The 24226-nt window shown below is 36.8% G+C and overlaps 4 protein-coding genes and 1 non-coding gene across 11 annotated transcripts; 1 reads left to right on the top strand and 4 right to left on the bottom strand.

Moving 5' to 3' along the window:
- Positions 1–1866, bottom strand: LOC105804597 (putative pentatricopeptide repeat-containing protein At3g25060, mitochondrial). Its single transcript, XM_012637271.2, has one exon. The coding sequence runs from the start codon at positions 1772–1774 to the stop codon at positions 23–25; it is 1752 nt and encodes a 583-aa protein (XP_012492725.1). The 5' UTR covers positions 1775–1866; the 3' UTR covers positions 1–22.
- Positions 1867–1882: 16 nt separating this feature from the next.
- Positions 1883–1955, bottom strand: TRNAK-UUU (transfer RNA lysine (anticodon UUU)). Its single transcript has one exon. It is a non-coding gene; the product is annotated as a tRNA-Lys (tRNA).
- Positions 1956–2033: 78 nt separating this feature from the next.
- On the top strand, positions 2034–6023 carry LOC105804586 (uncharacterized). Of its 2 annotated transcripts, XM_012637262.2 has the most exons (13): positions 2035–2272; positions 2375–3029; positions 3254–3338; positions 3423–3512; positions 3671–3744; positions 3994–4078; positions 4171–4260; positions 4541–4671; positions 4917–4998; positions 5077–5124; positions 5220–5292; positions 5412–5515; positions 5660–6023. In XM_012637262.2, exons 1-13 carry the CDS (start codon positions 2095–2097, stop codon positions 5777–5779), a joined length of 1815 nt encoding a protein of 604 aa, XP_012492716.1. In that variant the 5' UTR covers positions 2035–2094; the 3' UTR covers positions 5780–6023. The 2 variants fall into 2 exon arrangements, with proteins under 2 accessions (XP_052489302.1, XP_012492716.1); XM_052633342.1 differs by lacking the exon at positions 4171–4260 and having other exon boundaries at positions 2034–2272.
- Positions 6024–6092: 69 nt separating this feature from the next.
- On the bottom strand, positions 6093–23640 carry LOC105804664 (uncharacterized). Of its 3 annotated transcripts, none has more exons than XM_052633344.1 (6): positions 23153–23639; positions 8496–8572; positions 8117–8388; positions 7181–7255; positions 7009–7071; positions 6093–6504 (listed from the first exon to the last, which is right to left on the bottom strand). In XM_052633344.1, exons 1-6 carry the CDS (start codon positions 23260–23262, stop codon positions 6460–6462), a joined length of 642 nt encoding a protein of 213 aa, XP_052489304.1. In that variant the 5' UTR covers positions 23263–23639; the 3' UTR covers positions 6093–6459. The 3 variants fall into 3 exon arrangements, with proteins under 3 accessions (XP_052489304.1, XP_012492791.1, XP_012492819.1); XM_012637337.2 differs by lacking the exon at positions 23153–23639 and adding an exon at positions 9376–9825; XM_012637365.2 differs by lacking the exons at positions 6093–6504; positions 7009–7071; positions 7181–7255; positions 8117–8388; positions 8496–8572 and adding exons at positions 19920–20321; positions 20838–20900; positions 21017–21091; positions 21914–22185; positions 22294–22355 and having other exon boundaries at positions 23153–23640.
- LOC105804605 (uncharacterized) lies at positions 13869–17360 on the bottom strand. 4 transcript variants are annotated; one of them, XM_012637292.2, is made up of 12 exons: positions 17281–17360; positions 17120–17159; positions 16947–17045; positions 16739–16815; positions 15910–15989; positions 15699–15759; positions 15569–15636; positions 15392–15473; positions 15233–15313; positions 15075–15152; positions 14275–14394; positions 13869–14194 (listed from the first exon to the last, which is right to left on the bottom strand). In XM_012637292.2, exons 2-12 carry the CDS (start codon positions 17133–17135, stop codon positions 14000–14002), a joined length of 957 nt encoding a protein of 318 aa, XP_012492746.1. In that variant the 5' UTR covers positions 17136–17159; positions 17281–17360; the 3' UTR covers positions 13869–13999. The 4 variants fall into 4 exon arrangements, with proteins under 4 accessions (XP_012492746.1, XP_012492756.1, XP_012492737.1 ...); XM_012637302.2 differs by having other exon boundaries at positions 16947–17042; positions 17281–17353; XM_012637283.2 differs by having other exon boundaries at positions 17120–17334.
- Positions 23641–24226: the final 586 nt, after the last annotated feature.

Here is a 24226-nt window from a genome sequence, read left to right as displayed (position 1 = left end):
TATGATCATATAAGGAACCCCATCATTTGACTATGAAACTCATCTCACGGTCTAAATTATCCAATACAGTTGCTATAGCTTTATATTCATGGTGGCTTTTATCTCCCATAAGGAAAGCATGGAGCTTCCCATCCACATCCAACACACTGTATCCAGGTACTTTCTTCTTCCCCGAGTCTTTCATGAGTTTCTTTACAACAGCAACTTCATCCCACATGTTTCCCATGGCGAAGAAGTTCGAGACCAACGCATGAATTCCCAAGTCGTCTGGATTTAACTCGAGGACTTTCTTTGCTGCCATTTCCCCGATTGACAACTTCCCATGATTACGGCAGCCAGACAGGAGAGCAACCCAAACAGCCACCCCGGGTTTGTTGTTCATAGACCCTATTAGTTTATAAGCTTCTTCCACAAGTCCTGCACGAGCTAAAAGATCGACCATACAAGTGTAGTGCTTCTCAATTGGTTGGATACCGTATTCATTTACCATGAAATTAAACCAGTATCGACCTTCGTTAACCATTCCCGAGTGGCTGAGAGCTGAGAGAAGTGCTGCAAAAGTTGCATGATCAGGTTTTAAGCTCATTTTTGTCATCTTGAGGAAGAGTGATAGAGCTTCCTTTCCATGCCCATGTACTCCGTAGCTGGCAATCATTACATTCCAAGAGATTATATCTTTAGAAGCTATCCGATCAAAGAGTGCACGGGCATAAGAAAGCGATCCACATTTTGCATACATGTCAATCATTGCTGTGCCAGAAACTGGTTCCAAATCAAACCTTCTAGTGATACATCCATGTGTGGATTTACCCAATTTTAACAACCCGCATTGCGAACATGCCAGAAGAGCACCCACAAGGGACATCGAGTCCGGCTTAAATCCACAACCCTGCATCTGTACCAACAACTCCAGTGCATTTCTAGCAAAGCCATTTTGAGCTAAGCCAGATATCAATGCACCCCAAGAAATATCATTCTTGGTTGGCATCTTGAAGACATGCAAAGCATATTCCAAGTATCCATTCTTAGCATACATATCGACAAGGCTAGTCTGAACCACGACGTCCATGGAAAGACCTTTCCTAATCATATATCCATGAATTGTACGTCCCAACTTTGAGTCCCCCAGATTTACAGATGCTTGAATCAACCCCAACATCATAACACTATCTCCTTCCATCCCTTCCATTCGCATTTTTCTATATGAATCAATCGCCTCACTTGCCCGTCCGCTCTGCGCCAGCCCTGTTACCATAGTAGTCCAACAGACAAGATCCTTTCTTGGCATCCCGTTAAACACTACCATTGCCTCGTCCATTTTCCCACATTTGACATACAAATTCAAAATGGAAGACGCCACAAAAACATCCTTCTGATATCCGAAATCCACCGCTTTACGCCAAATCTCGTCCCCCATTTCCATGTCCATCAAGCTAACACAGGCCTTAATAGCCATGGTAAAAGTGGTGCTGTCAGGCTTAATGCCTTCCATAATCATCTGACGATACAAGTCCAGAACTTCTTTTGGAAAACTTTTACGAGAATAGGCAAGGATCATTGCATTCCATGAATTTACCCTTCTATTAGACAATTTATCGAACACTTTGCGAGCTGACAAGATATCACCAACTCGCGCATAAGATGCTATAAGATTGCCAACAGAGTTTTTATGGCCGGTTTGGATCATCAAGGCGTGAATTTTTGCTAGGGGTTTCTTGTCTTCGCAGGCTAAGAGCAGAGGTTTAAGATGTTTTCGCCATTTAAGAGACTGCATTGCAAGTTAAGCTATAGCCGTTGCATAGAAGACAACTGCAAAAGGAGCTGCACTCTAAAAATGGTATTGGATGAGACATGAAAAAGAGTAAAACTAAGGAGGAGCACACGCCGTCTGTGGGAATCGAACCCACGACCACATGGTTAAAAGCCATGCGCTCTACCGGCTGAGCTAAGACGGCCTACATGTGTTTCATTTATTTCTTTATATTTGTTTGGTATATCTAACACAAGACCAACTTCAAATTTCCGGAGCAGTCTAAGTTAGTAATTTCCGAAAGCAAAGCAGAAGAAAGTGCAGCAGCAGCAGCTTCTCCAGCAATGGCCGAAATCTCAGAAGCTCCAGACTCCGATTCCTCCAAATTATTCGGCAGTGATAGTAAAGCACCACAACGACCCGATTCTGAACCCGAATTCGACCCTAAATTGATGCGTAAAACCAAACCCGGATTGAAGCGCCTCTTTCTTACCTTCTCCGTCCTCTTTTCCTTCCTCCTTGGTTCGCCTCCACACCTCTGGCATAGCTTCATCTATAAATTTCCTTCTTCTTTTTTTCCTTAATAAATAAACAAATATTTTCTTTAATTTAATTTAATTGCAGGTTTCCCATTCTTATGGAAATCCGTCGAAATCTACCGTTCTCCTCTGCCGTTTCGCGAAATCGACTCGCTCTCGACTCAGCTTCGATCCGACACTTTACTCTTTCCGCTCCATTTCCACGCCCTTTTCGTGGGATTCGATTCCGATCCGGATCGCCTCCGTTGGTCAATCCTCTCCGAAATTACCAAACTGACCTCTCAAAACCCTAAATGCTCCGACAACTACACTCTCTCCGTCACCGTGGACTTAGGTTCCCGTTGCCTCCGAGGCCGAACCTCGTCCCCACATTCGAGTTCTTACCAGTGCGGATCGGTCACTGGCGGTGATTTTGTCCAGAACGATGACGTGGCGGTCGATGAGAGGTTGGCGTCGGTTTTTGGCGGGAAAAACAATGAGTATAGTATGGCGGTGGTGAAGGGTGTGAGTGAGAGAGCTGTTGTTGGGAAGTATAGGCACGCGTGGATGGTAGTTGGCGATGGCAGCGATGTGGAGATGGCAGTGGTGAAGGTTGCGGAAGTGCTTATCAAGGTGTTCATTAATGGAGGGAGAGAGGAAGGGTTGATCCGGAATGAGTTTATGCCTGTTGGAGCCGATGGCAAGATCGTTCTTTCCTTCAATTTGCTCAATGCGGATCCCCATGATTGGGTTTATGATTGGTTTGAGGCTTTTTCATGCTAACCTTTCCTCCTTTTTACTTTCTACAGATTTGATTGATTTTTGAAAGCTTTGTTGGTCTTGTTTTGATTCTGTTTATGTTGAAAATCTTTAGTCCTTGAAGTGTTTGATAGAATTATGCTAAACGAAACTCACTAGAGTTAGAATGTTACAGTACTTACTGCATTTTGCTCATATGATATTTCCTTGTATCTCTGGTCTGCAGGGATTTTGAAAAGATTGATGATACCTTGTTAACCCCTATGATAGAGGCTTTGGGACCTGTGGCAAACATCAGTGTAGAGAGTCAGGTCAAGGGGTCATCTTCTTCGTTTCAGTTTTATAGCTTTTATTCTATTTTCTTCTGATTGGGGTTTCATTGTTGTCATGTATAGGTTTTGTACCATACACCAAAGGCCTCATTCTCTTATTGGAATCAAAAGTTGGAGAGCTATGTCTTTAGCACCAAAGATCTTCCTTTCTTTGTATGCATCTTTAAATTTTTTTCTGTTCTGTTTCTGTAGATTATTGATAAAAGAATGCTGCATTTAATTGGTTTTGTGTATGTTTCTGCAATTATTGCTTTCTGGCCACATGAAATGTCGGACATGGAAAATAATGGAACTTCTCATGGTTCTAACAGGTAAATTCCAATGAATGGCACTTGGATACTTCAATTGCAGCTGGTGGGAGATCAAAGATATTGCAATTTGCGGTGTATATTCTTTTGCTCAATACTTCTTTTATCTCTTAACTGTAATGATTGCATTTATTGAGTTATAGGATGTCTATAACCTTTTGGTTTCATCCTTTTAATGTATTTTTGGTTTAATATCCACTTTTGGCGAAGATGTTGGTTAAGAGTCTCAGCCAGATTTGATATTTTCTTGTTCCCTCTCATATTTGTGAGTTGTTTGCATGCCTCTTTTATTTTCTCAAGCTGTTCACTATTCTCTTTGTTGCCAGATATGTACCATCTGCAAAGGAATGCCCTCTTCTTCTCCAGCTGCCAAATGGAGAGATTTCTAAGACAAATGGCTTTATATCTCCAGTTAGTTTTCAAGCCTTTGCTATATTCTTTCCTTTCACCACTAATTATTCTGTGAGACGGGTTATCTTATTTCTTCTCATGAAACCTTTTAGATGTGGGGAGGTGTTATTGTTTGGAATCCCCAAGGCTGTTTAAGGGATTCAGAATTCAAGCCCAGTGCCAAGAACATAATTCCCATACAGGTTAGATGATACATAACTAATTCAACAAAAAAGTTGCTGTTCCTCGTAAACACGCTTCCATTTACGTGCTGATGCAGTAAATTTCCAGAGAAATTATTATTTGGGACTGAAAAGTTCATAAATCTGTTCTGAACCATTTAATTTATAGATTTATTGCCATCCAGCTTGGACCATGGGAAAGAAGGGTATAATTGAATGATTAGAAGTACATGTTCTGTTATAGTAGCAGGTGGCTTCAGTGTAGTTTTCTGTAATTTGATGCATGAACATTCTTAAGCAGGACCTTGAGAATATGTTTGAAGTATTCATTGGGCAATTCCGGCAACTATTTGGTTTCAAATCTTTGAATGTTTACACGGGTGCATCAGGCGATTGGAACCTTCTGCCTAGTGAAAGAGGTTTTACCGAGTGGTAAGATAAAATCCTATGCAACTACCAAGCTATGCCTAATAGTTATATTTTGTAGTTTCAAAAAAATAACGGGTTAGACCAAAACTGATCTCAACTTTGTAGTGGTCTAATCAGCAAGCTTGTTCTTTGTGGTTGCTTAAGCCTTAACTTCCATCCAAATTTTCTTAAAGAATAAATATAGTATCATCTTGAGCGGTTATTCATTCTGTATATGTGGAGTTTTCTTAGTTTCAATTCTTGTCCAGGGAATTGGACGTCTTGTCACGGCAACACACGTGTTTTAATCTTCATTCATGTGCTACGACACTTGGATCTCTTTCAAGATTGGTATGTTGTCATTGGTTTTAAAGAAGGACCATCTGATTCAGTAAGACTTTTTGCAACCAATGACAAGTTTTAATGCAGGTTCAATCACTGCCAAGGATGATTATCAAGGATGAGATAGGAAAACAGGTAAGATACTAAGTTGGACTACAATTGCATTTGTAACTCTCTTTGAAAATAACCATTGAACTATCTGTTTATGATTTAACGGTGGTGTCTTCCAGGTAAAGCTTTCTCTTGAAGCAGCAAAGCTGGCACTAAGTAATGCCTCTAGTGGAGTGTATGAATCTTCAGCTGGTATGTTCCTAGACTTACCTGTGGATTATCATTGTTCAACTGTATCCTAAAATAACCATCTGTTGTCCAAATCTCTTGTCAAATTAGACTCTAACAAACAGTTTACATTCTCTGGTCAGCTTCATCCAGTCAGGCAAGGTCTCTGGCAGAGGATGCCTTTTTCCACCCATCTATTATGTCTGTCAGCTACTATTCTTTTGAGCACTGCTTTGCCGTCTACTCGGTTAGTTAAATGAAACTTTCACGTCTCTCTTGATCATATCATCATATCATTAAACAGAAGTTTAAATTTTTCCTACCAAACTATGTTTTTTTATCTATTGGATTCGAATTACAAGGCTCAACCGCTTTCCTTCTATTTGTGCAGCCATTCTTTTTGCCCGTTTCGATGCATGTTGTGCTTGCAGCTCTAAGAGAATTAAGAAGATATAAGCAAGAAAAGGCCAAGTACCTAGCTTGGAAGGCTAAAGCAAACACGGCAACATAAAGCAAAGGCCCCAACTGCAAAAGGGAATATTCTAAGCCATGGGAGATATTCAAGAAACAATTTGGCGACAGGGTCCGAAACACAATTTTTGCAGCATTGTAACCCTACCAATTTGCCTCATGCCTTATACCATAGAAAACTTATCTAAAAGTGGTTGAATTTGGGACTATTTTTTATGAGTCCAAGTTTTGGCTATATGCGACTGCTGTTTGATGGAAATGCAATGGATGTATTCTTTATATAATCCTTGGGGGTATTATGCTGACTTGACATCTCGATATTCTTAAGAGAGAACAAATAAAACACAAACTCATTAGTTAAGCTCTCAAACACTTGGATTTAGAGTTTAGAAACTTTACAAAAATATAAATTTAAGACGATGCAGCCCAGACGTCAGTTTAAAGTTTCTAACTGAATGCCACTAATTGCCAACAAAGAAACTTCCTACCCTACTTTCAATCTAACGATATTCCATCCTTCCATTTCAATAACAAAGTCTCGTGAAGCCATACTTTTGTTGATAAAACTTAACCAGAGAAAAAAAAAAAGGAAACACCAACAAGAATTGGTACAAATGCAGGTTCTTATCACCCAACACACAACCTTACAATCTTGTAGGAATGGACATTAACACATCTCGAGATTCGACAGGCAACCACCTCTTGCTAAAACTCCGATTATCAGCCTCTTGACTCCAATTCCAGAATTATCTTTTTTCTTGGTCCCTGGAGACGCAAAGGAGAAGATTCTTCAAGTGTTGGGAACACAAAAACAAGTAGAAAATGGGGAAGATAAAGAGTGGGGGGTCTGATGCTTGAAGGAAGCTCTTAAAAGGCAACAAGTGAAGGCCACCTACATTATATAGGACTAAATAAAGGGACTGACACAAATTAGGGATTTTCTACAACTCCTTCAGCACTAATTATCTGTATATTCCAAAAATTCCAGCTTCTTTTGACAAGGTCAGCACTTGCACATAAACTGTTAATTTCAATAATACCTTCAAATAATCATATGCACTTCGAAGAAATTCAAGAAAATCAACCAAAATAAACAGATTTTCTAGGTCCAAGAAAAAAGGACATTCTTGTAAAGCTAAGGTATGCCTTGGCTCTTCAAAAAAGGAAAACATTTGGATGATCTCAAACTTAAAAACTAGGTAAAACAGAGGGGCCATATAATGTAATTGCATGAGTGCATCCAAATTTGAGGATTTGGTTTAAAGTTACCATTGGTATGCCTAAAGCTTTTAGATCCCCATCTGTCATGTGTACAAGTGCAGTCATATCAACCTGCAGAAAAAGTTCTCTTATAACAGACGCAGAAATTTGTTTAATTTGTGTAAAGATGTAAAACAATAAAAGAGGGGTAAATTTACAATAAGAAGCATAAACTACATACTTCCTCAGCTTGAAAAGTGATTGCATATTTTTCAAGACCCAAGGACTGGAGGAAGCCCTCCACGGATGTATCAGCCTGCATGTGAAAGCACATGGCTTAGACACAAATTATAACAAGAAAGCGCATACTGGCAACACTATTGTCATAATTCAATAAAAGATGGGGGAATGCCTCTTATGTTGGATACAACCAAAGGAAATATCAAAGTGCAAACTCGGGCACATTTAGAATTCCATTTAAGAGAAAACCAGAAGCCTTTAGTTCACTTCTTTTTGCATATTCCACACGATCCATAGCTGGGCATTACACATCATAAGTCATAACATGGTTTCTTTCCCGCTTATTAGACTTTCAAACTGCCAACACTTCAAATTCCGATTTCACGTAAATGTTAGTTCACAATCCAGAGTTCACAGGTCAAATTTTCACTCAGCTGACTTCATTGTGCATTCCAAACCAATGTAAACAAGCCCTGGTGACATGCATGCCATGAAGTGGCAGGTGTCTGAACACCCCCCCCCCACCAAACACAAAAAAAACACGCATACGCACAAAAAATACAAACTGACAATGTCAAGTTCACTCAGATCAATTCAACATGCATTGCAAAGAAGCCCTAGCGATATGCATGCAATCAACATAGCAGGTCTCTACACCCCTTGCCCACAACTCAAAGTTTATAGGTCAACTTTACTCAGTTCACTTCACCATGTAATGAAGCCATTGTAAATAAGCCTAAGGATACGCATAACATTACATGGCAAGTTTTTGAACGCCTTCTCCACACACACAGGCATACACCTAGGACAGGAGGAACAGAGATGATAAAACAGAGGTTTGATGTATCATGCTTTTCATATAAACAAATAAATAAAAACAAACATACAACATATAAGGGAAGATGCTAAATGGCAAAAAAGAGCACAAGTTACATACGCTTTGCTTAGCCTTCTTTCTTGCTGGAGTATTTGAAGCTCTCCTGGGCTCTGGTTCAGTTGTTTCAACTGCTACACTTTTCCTGGCAGGTTGGGCAACCTTCACTTTTTGTTTTGGTGGATCAGAATTTATTGGCTGTGCATTCATTGTTCCAGATAACTTTTCACGAAGATCACAGACACCTGAGAGAGTTCCCCTTCCACTTTGAGACACATTTTGCAGGCTTTTCCTTTGCAACTTCAACCGAAGATCTCTAGCATCGACTTTACGATCTTCACAAACCATTAACACACAGTCAAAACTAAATAGAGATGATTTAGTTGCATCCAACACAGCAGCAATATTTTAGTTGCATGAGATTGTGTCAGGCAATCCATACTTGAAACATTAGGTCTTGAAACATTAGGTCCATCTTCTTGGTAAAGATCATGTTCCCACTTGTCATCTTGCCTCTGTCTGCAAAAGATATAGCAAGAAGTCATTCACAGATTAGGAGAATTAAGGCACAAAGTGCAAATGAAACAAACTCAGCTTCTCCCTTGGATGGAAATAAGGTGACATAAACCAAACCCAACTGATCTGAGCTAATATCAGCTTAAAAATCTATCGCCTTTAAATATATATTACCAAAATTGTTACCTAAGAGGCAAAACCACATGCTTACAAGCTCAAATCACAAACAGCAAAGTTCATAATCAACACAACAAGCACGCATAAGATTATTGTAGAAGGTCAAAAGACAAAAACCATATAAGCCAACTGGTTGCCCTTTCCTCATTTTTCTTTCTTAACACTAGGTTAAACAAGACTCAGTACTCCATGGTTTAAAAAAAACTCATAGTTTTCAGTGCAACCAACATACATTGAAATGAAAGGTAAAACTTAAAAGCTCCCTTTCCAGTTTCAGTTCACAATTACTCGGGACCCAACCCCTTTCTTCTTCTACGCATCATATACTTGATTTTATAGAATTAGGAACCCAAAAAGACAAATCTAACCCCTGAATTTTGCGAATTCAAATAAATAACCATTCATTCAAATTGTCTTGAACTCCATCTCAAATCTTTAACATCATATTAAACTCAAATATTCATGGCAAACCCCGCTACGAACTTGATTCATCATCCAAAAATACCAACACAAAGGGAAACAGATTTTTTTTTCTCCCGAAACACAAGGGAGGGCTGTTAAATTACTGCATTTCAAGTAAAAAAGAAAAAGAAAAATTCCTATTAATGCAAATGAAAGTAGAAGCAAACCTCTTGCCAGCGATTTGACGCCGAGGAATGAAGTTACCGGAGGGATTGCCATTGAGTCTCTCCTTCACCGACCTTTTCCCAGCATCCTCCTCCACCCGATCAGCGTACATCTCTAACAGCTAATTAAAACCCTAACCCTAACACTTATCTTTGCAAATCACGAGAAAATAAAAAGAACAGTAAAAACTCCGAAAGATTGGCCTTCTAGAGGACTTCCAAAAAAAATCTAGCAAGCGTGAGGGCAAAATCAAAGAATAAAATAAAAAACCCTAACCCCTGTTTTGTATTAAATGTAAAGATTATTTTTGTTTTAGAAGATTGATTCTCACACCCTCCCCGCTTGTCAATTGGCGAATCCTTTTTGGGGATTTTTTTTTTTTAGTTCCTTTTGGCTTTCGAATTTTGAGAATTCTACGCGAAGCGGACTGTTTGGGATTCTTTATATGTTTAAATAATGCTGGGAATTATTACCGTCGGCTTCGCATCACCGCCTCGTGTCCAAGAGGTATTCATACAAAGGTAAAGATTGTAATTTGAATTTCATCATTCAAAGAGTCTATTTTATTATTTTAAAAATTATTAATTTAATTATAATTATTATTAAATTATTTTATTATTTCTAATAATAAAATGTGTAAATTTAAAATTACCACATAAGCTCAAGTGTCACGGGTCAAAGTGCAAAGCCCGTGATCATGGCATAAGATGCGCCCAATAGAGGTCTATCGATAAGATGGGGATCATTTAGCCCATGAGAACTGACCCGATTCAAAGAACTGTTGGAGAAGCTTGTCAGATTAAAGTCTGGTTGGCCCGATAATGAAGATATGGCAACTTAGGCTAATTTGGTAATTAATTTTAGAAGATTGAGAGAATCATATCTTGTAAATGTTAGATTAGATTTGATACAGCTCAATGATGGGTTGCGAACAATGCAAGAGCAACTCAGGGAATTTGTGTGGGATACTATCGGTTCCTCGGAGAGTAAGCTGGCTGAGAAGGACGATGCTCTCGAGGCTATGGTGACAGGTTTGAAGGAAGAGATCAATGAGCTTAAGGGGGAGCTCAAGATTTTTAAGGCTGCCATAGGAAATGGAATCTTGGCTTCAAAGCCGAAACCACAAGCGATGGATGTGCCCAAGCCGAAAACGTTTAAAGGGGCAAGGTCCGCAAGTGAAGTGGACAACTTTCTTTGGGCCATGGAGTAATATTTCCTTGTGATGAACATCGAGGATGATGTCACAAAGGTAAATATTGTTGCTATGTATTTCACTGACGTTGCTTTGTTATGGTAGCGACGTAGGTTCACTGATGTGAGATGTGGTGGGACTGAGATTGGGACTTGGGAGGAGTTCCAAAAGGAATTTAAAGCACAGTTTTACCCCGAGTATGCCGAGAATGAAGCTCGAGCAAAGTTGCAATGGCTTACGCAACGAGACACAATTAGGGAGTATGTGCGGGAGTTCAGTGAACTCATGCACCAGATCTCTGGTTTGAGCGAGAATGAAGCATTTTTCTCCTTTACGGATGGGTTGAAACCATGGGTGAAGCAAAAATTGCAACGTTGAGGAGTTCAGGAACTTACCAATGCCATGATGGTAGCGGAGTCCATGGTAAACTTGCTCCGAGAAGAGACAGGTTTGAATCTTCCAAGCCCAATAGGAAGGGCAATGGTGGGTACCATGAGGAAGATGAAAAGAGACATAGCAATGATAACAACGGTAGTAGCAGTGATAGTGATGATAGGAAACCATGAAATGAGAAGTGGAGACCTAATAGCCCGAAAGAAAAGAGGGGAAAGTTACGATGCTACTTTTGTAAGGGACCGTACATGAAGAGGGACTGCCCAAATGTATCTTCAGTTTCGGCTATCAAGAGGAATGATGAGCAGGAAGAGGTGAAACCTATTGAGGGAAAGACATCGAGGGTCAATTCGATGGTGCTTATTCCTAAGAAAAAGAATGGTGAAAAAGGGTTGATGTTTGTAGACATCAACATTGCGGGTCAGAAGCGCAGTGCTCTTATTAATACGGGAGTATCGAACTTGTTCATATCGGAAAAGGCTGCGAGGAAGCTTGGTCTATCAATTAAGAAATCGAATAAGAAGATCAAGACAGTAAATTCCGAGGATGCCCCAACTGTGGGAGTGGTTCATAATGTGGAGCTACAAATCGGCGAATGGAAGGACAATGAAGACTTTGAGGTAATCCAATTAGATGATTACGATTATGTACTTGGCTTAAACTTCTTTGACAGGATTCAGACAGTTCTGTTTCTATGGGCCAATGAAATTCATATTATCAATCCGTTAACAAAAATTATTGTGTCGGTGCATCGAGATATGAAGGTAGGGGCAAAGGTGTTGTCGTCAATCCAACTAATCAAGGATGTTTCGTATGGAAGGAACATTGACTCGATAGAACGGAAAGTTACAAAAGTTCATTCGAAAGTGTTAGTGGCGCAAGAGTTCGATATGAAGCTTGCAGATTCGATTGTGGAGCCGACACCTTTGGGAAATGTGGGTTGTGCATCGGGCTTCAAGAAAAAGGGAGCGATGCAAAAACAGTTGGGATGAATAAACACTTTGAGAGTGTTTTGAATTCTGACTTGTTGGCTTGGTAAGGTCGCAAGGGCCCTTTAAAAGTTCATAAGCAAGGAGGCCAAGGGACTATGGGCAATATGAAGCCGAGGTGTGAGAATCAAGACGATTCAAAAGGGAACAAGTCAAAATTGAGGCAAGTTAGAGCGGAGACTTCTTGCTAACAAGATGTACCAACGAGTACAACGGTTCAAGTGAAGACGCGACGGAAGCCAAGGCAAAGGTTCCGAAGGAAGGGACAACCCAATCGCAAGGCAAGTCAGGAAGAAACCAAGGCAACGAGAGAGTTCAAAGGTGAATCAAGTCAATGCCATTTGGAAGTCGCAATGAGGGTGTTGCGAGAATGGGTGGGGGAGAATGTCACAGGTCAAAGTGCAAAGCTCGTGACCATGGCACAAGATGCGCCCAATGGAGGTCTATCGATAAGATGGGGATCATTTAGCCCACGAGAACTGGCCCGATTCAAAGAACTGTTGGAGAAGCCTGTCAGATTAAAGCCTGGTTGGCCCGATAATGAAGATATGGCAACTTAGGCTAATTTGGTAACTAATTTTAGAAGATTGAGAGAATCATATCTTGTAAATGTTAGATTAGATTTGATATGACATATCTTGTAAATCCCTAAAATAAAGGGATGTGGTTAATCTCGTCCGTCGATGTAAATATATCTTGACCGTCGATTTTGGGGAGCACAACTATAAATAGAGAGCCTCCCCTCATTTGTACTCATTCCATTGTATGTTGAATTCTTAAGAGTAATAAAATTCTGAGAGAGAACATTTACTCAAACACCTTGTTTGTATTCTTTTCTGTGGCTTTCTGTTGTTTTTTGTAGCTTCGTTTGGCATAAATCGCTTCCGCTCTTCAACTTGGTGCCTTGGAGGAGTTCTTAAGGAATCTTCACTTGAGTAAAGGCTGACTTAGGCGAGTTTGGACGAACGGATCGCCTAAGGCCGCATGGATCGCAAGATGAAAGATCTAGCCCCGTGACACAAGCATGGTCCAACTTGAGCTAACCTTATTAGACTGGATAAATCGTTTCACCCATGAATATTTCTACTTATATCTATATGAATTACATGATTTGGATTTCACCTGTCCATAGACCGAGTCCGTCCGATCGATCTGTCTGAAAAGTAAAAGGGTTTTAGTAAAAATATAGATTTAAAAAATAGATTTAGATAAAAAATAAAGCCTATTTAAAAAAAGATCGGCCCTCAGGTAAGGTTTTTTGAGCCTGGGATCGGGTCGACCCAAATGAGCATAAATATAAAAAACCTACTATTTTCTTGTTGTTTTCTTACTGTTTTGCTGCTATTTTCTTGTTATTTTTTCACTGTTTTACTTAAAATATACTATTATGTTATTACTATTTTATTGTTATTATTGAGATATTGTATAACTCTTGTTTTATTATTAATTTTATTACTATTTTAGAGGTATTTGCTTGTTAAGTTATATTTATCTTAATGTTATTTAAGTAAAAATATTTTTTAATTTATTTTCAATTTATTGGGAAACATTTATTTAATGTTCTTAGTATTTTTTATGTATTATACTTTTTTAAAAAATTATATAAAAAAATTAATTCAAGTCGGATCGAGCTTGAGTTTTAGCATTTTGATCTGGATCATGCTTGAACAAAATTTTAAACCCATTTTTAGACTAGATCCAGACCTAGCAAATGGGCCTAAAATTTTGATAAAGTCTAAACTAACCCATAGACAAGTCTAATTTAGATTAAAAGTAGAGAGATTAAATTTTATAAACCCTAAAAAGAAATAGTTAGGGGCAAAATTAAATCTAGTTCATATAATCATTGAGTTTTGACCTGTTCCTATATGTTAGCATAGTAGTATTGAATAGATCTAATTAGTAATCCGAATTCATAATATTTTTTAAAAGAAATTTTCAAGATATTTATTGGGACGAGCTAAATGTTTATTTGTCGAGAGGATTATTATTATTATTTGGCTACACATTCAGCCAAATTATCACTGTAAACCTTATACATTATTTACAACTCTAATCTTCTTTCATCTTTTCAAGAAGACCGAAGTATGGATTTGTCAATGCAGATTTTAACATAGAACCAGCCGTGTTAAGCGATTGCACATCGACTTTGTCACGAGGGAAAACCAAGAACTCGTCCCCTTCACTTCTCTCGAATCCGCAAAGCTCGAGAAACTTGATCCCTCCTTTCAAGCTCCCAACTCTTTCCTGGTTTGAGGCGAAGTTCGTTGTCACAAAGAAGAAAAACATTCTCGATGCGATTCTAGATAAAATTATGGGACCTTTACCTGGAATTTCGGGTTGCTAAGTCGGATCTTCCTGAACTTTTCTTCATCGGGACTCCTCGCAACATTTCCGACGTAAATCAGCAGTGTTTGGAATGCTTTCTTAACTTTAGCATTGTCATCCTGGAATCAAAATAAGCAGGGAATCATGTTTGCTTTAATGTAACATATACTAGATAAAGAGTACATTAAAATGGCAATGCAGCTTAAGCCTTCAAAGTATGAAAATGGAAATGGGAAATCTGTATATCTTCAAGATTAGAAGTTTGAGGGTAAAAGTACCATGGAAGCCCCTGTACTAAGCGTCAGATTGCATTTTACCCATCCACTAAAAGAATAGGGAAATTGGTCCCTGTACATTAGATCAAAGAGCAAACCGGTCCTTCTGTTAAAAATTGGTCTCTGCATGTCTAGCATGTCACGTGTCATTGTTTGGTTATTTCGTCAACCACGCCAGTTTTTAATAGTACAAACGGATAGAATTTTTAATAGAATGGACCAATTTGCTATTTAATCTAATGTATAGGGACTAGTTTGCCCATTTCTTGAGTAGAGGGGACAAAATGCAATCCGACTCCTAGTACGGGGCCTCCATGGTACTTTTACTGAAGTTTTACTTGAAACCAAACGTAAACTAAACCAATATTGCTTTCAAAGCAAGCAATTAGTGTCTAGCAGAATTAATGGATCATCAGTAATTTAAAAAATTCAGTGCCATAAACCAGTTTCCTCAGTTACATTTTTCATGCACATGGTCATTCATGGAGCCGATTATAACATATTATAGGCAGCCGAACGCTTACCTTGTAAGCCAGCTTCAGAGATCTTAGACATTCTCTCATATGGTCAGCCTTTGTAATAGACTTAACAGGCAAGGAACTCTGCAATTAAAACAGAATCAAGCTCAATAACATTTCCTAGCATTCCTTGTGTTTCGACATAGAATTTGAAAGATATAAACCTTTTCTTCTTGTATACTAGGTAGAGGCGGTTTCGCTGCTCGGTTTTCAAGTGGCAATCCAAGTGCTTGCTTTCGCTCTAACTGTGAAGTTACAAGAATCATTTGAAGCACGAGCAATTTCGAGAACATATCGAGATTAACATAGTAAGGAGAACAGACCTTATCCAAATCTAATTTCTTAAGCACTTTCTCCCTTGCTCTTTTCTCTTCCTCCTCCTCGGCTTTTCGTAAGGCTAAAAGGCTGATAATATTATACATTCAGAAGTTGATGATGAATGGTACCATTGTTTTATGAAAGTATAGGAAAAAGAGCTTATATATGGAGTATATGCAAACCGTTTTCGTTCATTTTCTTCTGCAATTCTCTTTGCTTCAAGTAGTGCTTTGCCTGCTCGAATTCTTTCCTGCAAAAAGGTGTGTCATATAGGTGGATAAAATCGAAGAAAACGAAGGTCTAGAGAAGTACCTTCTCCCTTTCTCGTTCGAGTTTCTTTTCTTCGTCCCGGTTCTTCATGCAAACTCGATCCCTAAGAGTGAGCAGCTTAATAAGCATGAAAAGGAATTGAAAAAGGGTAATATGAGTTTTATCAAAGACAGAACAAAGTATATCAAAGAAAGAGGGCAGCCATTGATACCAAGGGAAGGCAATCAGATTAAAAAAGTTCTTATAGACAAACCTTAGTTCCTGTTCTTTGAGTTTTATTGCTTCTGTGATATCATTTGGCTGAGGGGACTCTACATCCAAGTTTATTACCACCTGTGTTTAATTAAACAAGAAAACCTTTTGATTACAAAACCAAATCTCAACATTTTCAAGCCTTTTCATGCGAAGTATATCAATATTTTTGTAAAGGAACATGTCTTATATCCAAGGGGACCGATTAGGCCTTAGCTCCTCAAAACTCTCTTAATCCGAAGTATCGTCTAATTCAAGAAATGATAAAATTTTATTTTGACCCCGAAAATTTTGTACCCAAGATAATTTTTTTGCATTTGCTCTTGCCAATTATTACTACTCTAAGTGAGCATCAATACAACTACATTTTATAAGATTAAAATTGAAAACCTAAAACCAAGTAGTCATCTAATGGTATATTTACCGTAAAAAGTATTATAAAGTCTCCTATATTAGGAGTTGGATTGCATTTTGGCCCTTCTATTTATAATGGGTATAGTAGGTTAAATCAAAGAACAAATCGGTCATTGTATTAAAAATTTCTATCTATTTTTACTATTAAAAACTGACTTGGCCGATAGAATAACAAGACACTGACACGTGATTTGGCATGTATAACTTATGCTAATTACAAGGAGCAGTTTTTAATAATAAAAAATTAATGAAATTTTTAACAGAAATGACTAATAAACAATTTGCTAGAAAAAGGTAATCTAACTTTTAATACAATAAGCTCCATATTACTTTTACCTATATTTACCAATAAAAAGTCGATTAAAATGTCCTGAAGTAATTGATGGAACACAATCAAGAAGGTGAAAAGGCCATACCAAGGGCATTTGGTCGATGTCTGCATCATTCTCATGATCAATGAGCCAATTTACAGCATCCTCAACTGTAGTATTCCCTGCGCCAGTGCATAACAAAAGAATCATACAAAACATACCCCTCCCCCCCAAAAAAAAAATCTCTTAGAAGAAAAACATTACATGGAAAATATTGTAAATGCATCTATCACATTGCATTCAAAAAGCTCACCTGTATAATGAAGTCCTCGAACTGCTCTGGCCCGTGGGAACCCCAGCGATTCAAGTTTTCCCAACAAGTTCATATTTACTTCCATGACCGGAACTTCTGCTGTACAATGAAAAGCGTGGGGGGTTAACAAAGAGTTAAACAAAAAGAAGAAGAATGAATGAATGAGACCATACCTTGTTGGGGTTGCATGGATTACAGGATTCAAGAAAAAGGCTGAGATTGTGATTTGAAAAAAGGGAAAGAAAAATGAGGTTTAAAGGATTGTTGAAAGAAAACCCAACAAGTTAAAAGATTGAAATGCGATGAGATCGGATGGTGAATAAGGATTTCATACATATTCCAAGCCTTAGAAAGCCCTGGCAACTTCGGGTTTGGAACTTTCTTTTTCTTCTTGCTTTCTTCTTTGGCAACAGTTTGATTCCCCATCATTATATACCTTTGGGGGGGCGCCATTGTTGTTATCTCACACGCAAAGAAATATTGATTTACAATTAAAGAAAAAGGATAAATTACATTATTAGTCACTAAATTTTCTTTAAAACATCAAAATTTTCATAAAAATTACCAAAAATTTCTAGCTTTACTAATAAGTATTTAATTAAACTATATAGAATGTATTTTCTATATTTTGTCGGTTCATTATATTGATCATTTCTATTTTTAAAAGTATTTTTCAGTCTATAAGTCAACTTTTCATTAAGTCAACTTTAATTTTAAAATTTTGGTTAATTTTTTATATTTTTAAAGAATTTTGTCTTTTACACAACATTTGATTGGATGAGCTGATTCCTGGGGTATTTAAAATATTTTCATTAATTTAAAATATTTTTGTAGTTTTCTAAATTAGATTATGAATTTTAGTTTTTTTATAATTTCCCAAGTTTTGAGTTTTTTGGGGTTATGGATTTTTATTGATTTTTAAAATATATATTTTAAAATTTTTGCTTTTCTACACGTGTAGCATATCGTTTATTACAAAATGATAAAAGACCGAATTTTGAATCAATTTTAACAAAAATTCAAATTGGGATAATCAGGGCTAAGACAGAAAAAGTTTTAGCAGTCAAAATTAAATTATAATTTTTATGATAGTAAAATGTAATTTTATCATTTTAATAACCTATATTTTTATAATTTTAAACAATTAAATAATTTTTATTTTAAAATTTTACCTTTACTAATTTTTAAATGGTCTAAATGAAAATTGTTCCATTTTAGGGGGCTGAGCCCTGCCAGCCCCGAGCTACGCCCCAAGGAATAACATGTATGATAAAATGACAATATAGGGTTAACATGATAAAAAATTGTACAGATACCAAAATAATAATCTAATTATAGTACAGGGGTTAAAAGTGATATTAAGCCTAAAAATTTAATTGAATGTATTTCATTGAGCGATAAGTAATCGTTTACATTCGTACTTTTATCCAAAATTTTAAAAAAATTAGGGCCATCAATGTCGAAATGTCGAGATATAGCCTATAAGGGTATTTTTGAGTTTTCAAATCTTAAATAAATAATAATAATTAGGAAAATATCACAATCGACCTCAATGTCTTGGGTTCCAACCTGTAAACCCTAAACAAAAATCTATACTAAGTTGTTCTCAAGAAAAATCTCCCACTATAATTTAAAAAGTTTATAACATAATTTTTTTACAATATAATAATATCTTTTAAGATTGATTGAGTCTTAGCTTAATTAACATGAGCATTTTTGTCAATGCAGGAAGCAAGAGCTTAATTAACATGAGAATTTTTGTCAATGCAGGAAGCAAGGGCGAAGCCAAAATAATCTTTTAAGGGGGCCGAATGAAATTTTAATTTTTTATAGTTTATATCTTTATAATTTTTAAAAGATAAAATCGAATTTTTATAATTTTAGGAGGGCCAAAGTACAATTTTACCTTTATTAACTTAAATTTTTTTAAAAAAAATTAAGAGCTTAAATAACAATTTTACATTTTAGGGGGTCGGTGTCCATGCCAGCCCCCTCTAGATTCGCCATTGGCAGGAAGATGTGAGTTCGAGTGTGCTGAAGTGCATCATCCTCTTATTTATAGGTTAGGGAGGGGCTGTTGTAAAAAAAAAAAAAGATATATAATCAAAACTTATAATGAAGTGCATGAATAAAAAAAAGAAAGTTAATTTAGAATCATAGATATGATTCTTGTTGAAGTTAATTTAACTAACTTTAAAATATTCTAATTCAATCATTAAAATATTAATATTATATTAATTATATTATTCTATCAAGTTAGCTATTAATTTAGATATTGAATGTTAATTTAAATTTAATTTGGAGCATATTTAATATATATTTAATTATTCATGTTGTTGTTACACATAGTGTTGTTTGAATGACTAGTTGGACTTGAACTAGTTAGGAGATCGATTTTAAATCGATCACTGGTTGGACCAATTGAATCGAATTTTTAATTTATTTTTAATTTTAAATTTTTTAAACAAGCTGGTTGAACCGATGAATTGGTGATCTAATTGGTTCAACCACCGATTCAATTTAAAAAAAATTGGTTACACAAATCTTTACAATTAGCTCCATGTTTCTTTAAACATGCTATGCATCAAATTGCAACTAATACTACTCCCTAGCTAATAATTAATGAATCTTAGACACCCAATTAAAATCCAGGTCATATATATAATCACATTATTTTTATTTGTGTTAAAATTATTATAATATTATATCATACTCTCTTTTTTTTTTATAAATTACAATAACAGGACAAAACTCGAATAACAAACTCGACTACCACAACTTAAATCCAAGTCACACCTGAGACAATGAGCACCCTTGAATTCCGTATATCATACCTTTCATATCATCAAATGTTTTTTTTGTGATATGTCTTAATCCAATCCTTGGGTATCATGCTGACTTGATATCTCGATATTTGTGGAGGAAAAATAAAACACAAACTAGTATGGTCACGACTATCATTATCATAGCGCATTAGTTAAAGCTCAAACACTGGGATTCAGAGTTAAGAAAGTTTACAAAAATATAAATTGAAGGCAATGCAGCACATATGTCACTTAAAAGTTTTTCTAACCCAATGCCACTAATTGGCAACAAAGAAACATCCTACCCTACTTTCAATCTAATAATATTCCATCCTTCCATTTTAATGACAAAGGCCCGTGAAGCCATATTTTTGTTAATAAAACTAAACAAAAAAAAAATACCAAAAAGAATTGGTACATATGCAGGTTCTTATCACCCAAAACACAGCCTTACAGTCTTGTAGGATTGGCCATTAACACATCTTGAGATTAAACAGGCAACGACTACTTGCTAAAACTCTGATTATCAGGCTCTTGATTCCAATTCCAAAATTATCTTCTTTCTTGGGCCCTGCAGGTACAAACGAAAAGATTCTTCAAGTGTAGGGAAGAGAAAAACAATTAGAATATAGGGGAGATAAAGAGTGAAGGCTTAATAGTTGAAGGAAGTTCTTAAAAGCCCACAAGTGAAAGGCACATACATTATATGGGATTAAAGATGGAATTATAGTGACTGACACAAGTTAGGGATTTTCTACAACTCCTTCAGCACTAATTATCTGTACGTTCCAAAAATTCCAGTTTCTTTTGAAGAGATCAGCATTAACTTGCATATAAACTGTTAATTTCAATAATACCCATAAATGATCAAATGCACATAGAAGAAATTAAAGAGAAGTGACCAAAATAAACGGATTTTCTAGGTCCAGAAGAAAAAGGATATTCTTGCAAAGTTAAGGTATGGCTTGGCTCTTCAAAAGAGGAAAACATTTGGATCATCACAAACTTGAAAACTAGATAAAACAATGGGGGCATGTAATGTAATCGCATGACTGCATCCATATTTGAGGGTTCAGTTTAAAGTTACCATTGGTATGCCTAAAGCTTTTAGGTCCCCATCTGTCATGTGTACAAGTGCAGTCATATCAACCTGCAGAAACAGTTTGTCTTATAACGGATGCAGAAATTCATTTAAATTGTGTAATAACGTAAAACAATAAAAGGGGGGCAATTTTACAATGTACATAAGAAGCATAAACTACATACTTCCTCAGCTTGAAAGGTGATTGCATATTTTTCAAGACCCAAGGACTGGAGAAAGCCCTCCACGGATGTATCAGCCTGCATGTGAAAGCACATGGCTTAGACACAAAAATTATAACTAGAAAGCACATATTGGCAAGACTAATTTCATCACTTCAAAAAAAGATGGGGAAATGCCTCTTATGTTGGATACAACCAAAGGAAATATTAAAGTGCAAACACGGGGACATTTACAATTCTATTTAAGAGAAAACTAGAAGCCCTTAGTCAACTTCTTTTTGGCATATTCCACACAATCTATAGCTTGGCATTACACATCATAAGTCATAACATGGTTTATTTCCCGCTTAATACAGATTCCAATTTCATGTAAATGTTAGTTCACAATCCAGAGTTGGCAGTTCAACTTTTCAATCAGTTGACTTCATTGAGCTTCCAAACCAATGTAAACAAGCCCTGGCGAGATGCAAGCCATGACATGGCAGGTTTCTGACACACACCCCCCCACCAAAAAAAACACGCACAAAAAAGTACAAAACTGACAATGTCAAGTTCACTCAGTTCAACATGCATTGCAAAAAAAAGCCCAAGGGATATCCATGTGATCAACATGGCAGGTCTCTAAACCCCTTGCCCACAATTCAAAAAAAGCCCTAGGGATATCCATGTAATAAAGCCATTGTAAATAAGCCTAAGGATTAAGGATATGCATAACATTACAAGGCAAGTTTTTTTAACCCCTTCTCCACACACAAAGGCATACACCTAGGACAGGAGGAACAAAGAAGATAAAACAGAGGTTTCATGTATCATGCTTGTCATATAAACAAATAAATAAACACAAACATACAACATATAAGGGAAGATGCTAAAAAGCAAAAAAGTGCACAAGTTACTCACGCTTTGCTTAGCCTTCTTTCTTGCTGGAGTATTTGCAGCCCTCCTGGGATCTAGTTCAGGAGTTTCAACCGCTACGCTTTTCCTGGCTGGTTGGGCAGCCTTCACTTTTTGTTTTCGTGGATCAGCATTTATTGGCTGTGCATTCATTGTTCCAGATAATTTTTCACGAAGATCACGGACACCTGAGAGAGTTCCCCTTCCACTTTGAGATACATTTTGGAGACTTTTCCTTCGCAACTTCAAACGAAGATCTCGAGCATCGACTTTACGATCTTCACAAACCATTAACACACGGTCAAAAATAAATAGAGATGATTTAGTTGCATCTAACTACAGTAGCAATATTTTAGTTGCATGTGATTGTGTCAGGCAATCCATACTTGAAACATTAGGTCCATCTTCTTGGTAAAGATCATGTTCCCACTTGTCATCTTGCCTCTGTCTGCAAAATAGATGGCATGAAGTCATTCACAGGTTAGAAGAATTAAGGCACAAAGAGCATATGAAACAAACTCAACTTCTTCCTTGGATGGAAATGAGGTGACATAAACCAAACTCAACTGATGTGAGCTGATATCAATTAAAAATCTATCACCATTACTTTAAGCATATATTTTACCAAATTTGATACCTAAGAGGCAAAATCACTGGCTTACAAGTTCAAATCACAAACTCCAAAGTTCATAATCAACAAGCGCCCATAAGAAAATTGTAAGTCAAAACAAAAACCACATCAGTAAACTGGTTGTCCTTTCCCCATTTTTTTTTCTTAACACCATGAGAAACAGGACTAAATACTCCATGGTTATAAAAACTCATAATTTTCAGGGCAACCAACATACATTGAAAGATAAAATTTAAAAAGCTCCCTTCCTAGTTCCAGTTCCCAATTACCCAGGACCCAACCTATCCTACGCATCATATACTTGATTTTATAGAATTAGGAACCCGACAAGACAAATCTAACTCCTGAATTTTGCGAATTCAAATAAATAGCCATTTATCAAATTGTCTTAAAAATCCAATCAACTAATGAACTCCATCTCAAATCTTCAACATCATATTTAAACTCAAAAATTAATGGCAAACCCAGCTACGAAATTGATTCATCATCCAAAAATACAAACACAAAAACGACTGCATTTCAAGTAAATAAGTAAAAAAAGGAAATTTTCCTATTAATGCAAATAAACGCAGATTTCCCATCGAAACAAACAGAAAATGAAGGTACAAGCAAACCTCTTGCCAGCGATTTGACGCCGAGGAATGAAATTACCGGCGGAATTGCCATTGAGTCTCTCCTTCACCGACCTTTTCCCAGCACCCTCCTCCACCCGATCAGCGTACATCTTTGTAAGCAAATTAAAACCCCTAACCCTAACACTTTATCTTTGCAAATCACGAGAAAATAAAAGGAACCGAAACACTAGGAAAGATTGGCCTTCTAGAGGTCTTCCAATTCTAGCTAGCGTGAGGGTAAAATCAAAGAATAAAATAAAAAACCCTAACCCCTGTTTTGTATTAAATGTAAAGATTATTTTTGCTTTAGAAGATGGATGAATCTCACGCCCTCCCGCTTGTCAATTGGCGAAAGCTTTTTGGGGATTTTGTTTTTTAGTTTCCTTTTGGTTTTCGAATTTCGAGAATTGTACGCGAAGCGGACTGTTTGGGATTCTTTTTTATGTAAAATAAATTGGGGAATTGTTACCCTTGGCTTTGCATCACCGGCTCATGTGTTGATAAACCGGGTTGAGAATCCATTAAAGGATTAAATATAAATTTGGTATTCAAATTTGTCAACTTCTCTTAAAATAGTATTTATTGTTTTTTTTTTGCCTCCGATTGGTATCTAAATTTTTTTTCCATCCACTATATTGGTACCGGATACTAACGCCGTTAAAACTTTGCTATGTGACATCCTATTATATTTCCTTGCTTCTACATTTTTTTCATTTTCTTCTTTCTTTCATCTATCAACCCCCCTCAAAATTTTCCCAATGTCCATGCATCTTTCTTTTTCTTTTTCTTTTTATTTTCTTCCTTCTCTTTTTCTTTTTCCTACCTTTGTCTTCTTCACTCTTTTGAACTCTCAGTTTAAGGGCCCAATTGCAACGAAGAAAGTTCTATATGATGATTGTGAAATCAAATCTTACATTAAATTTTTGAGGTTCTGTAAGTAAACCCCAGTAGGTCTTGAAATTTCTGCTCAGTACAGCCCTTAAACACCAAGTTAGTATAAGGCATAATTGCAAAAAAAATCCCACAACCTTTGGGGGCTTTTGGATATATGCCCCTAACCTTTTTTTTTCTGAA

Source organism: Gossypium raimondii, chromosome 7 (genome assembly GCF_025698545.1).
Source record: "Gossypium raimondii isolate GPD5lz chromosome 7, ASM2569854v1, whole genome shotgun sequence".
In the NCBI taxonomy this organism is placed as follows: domain Eukaryota; kingdom Viridiplantae; phylum Streptophyta; class Magnoliopsida; order Malvales; family Malvaceae; genus Gossypium; species Gossypium raimondii.
Note: the sequence above shows the minus strand (reverse complement) of the source record. Positions and strands in the feature narration are given on the sequence as shown.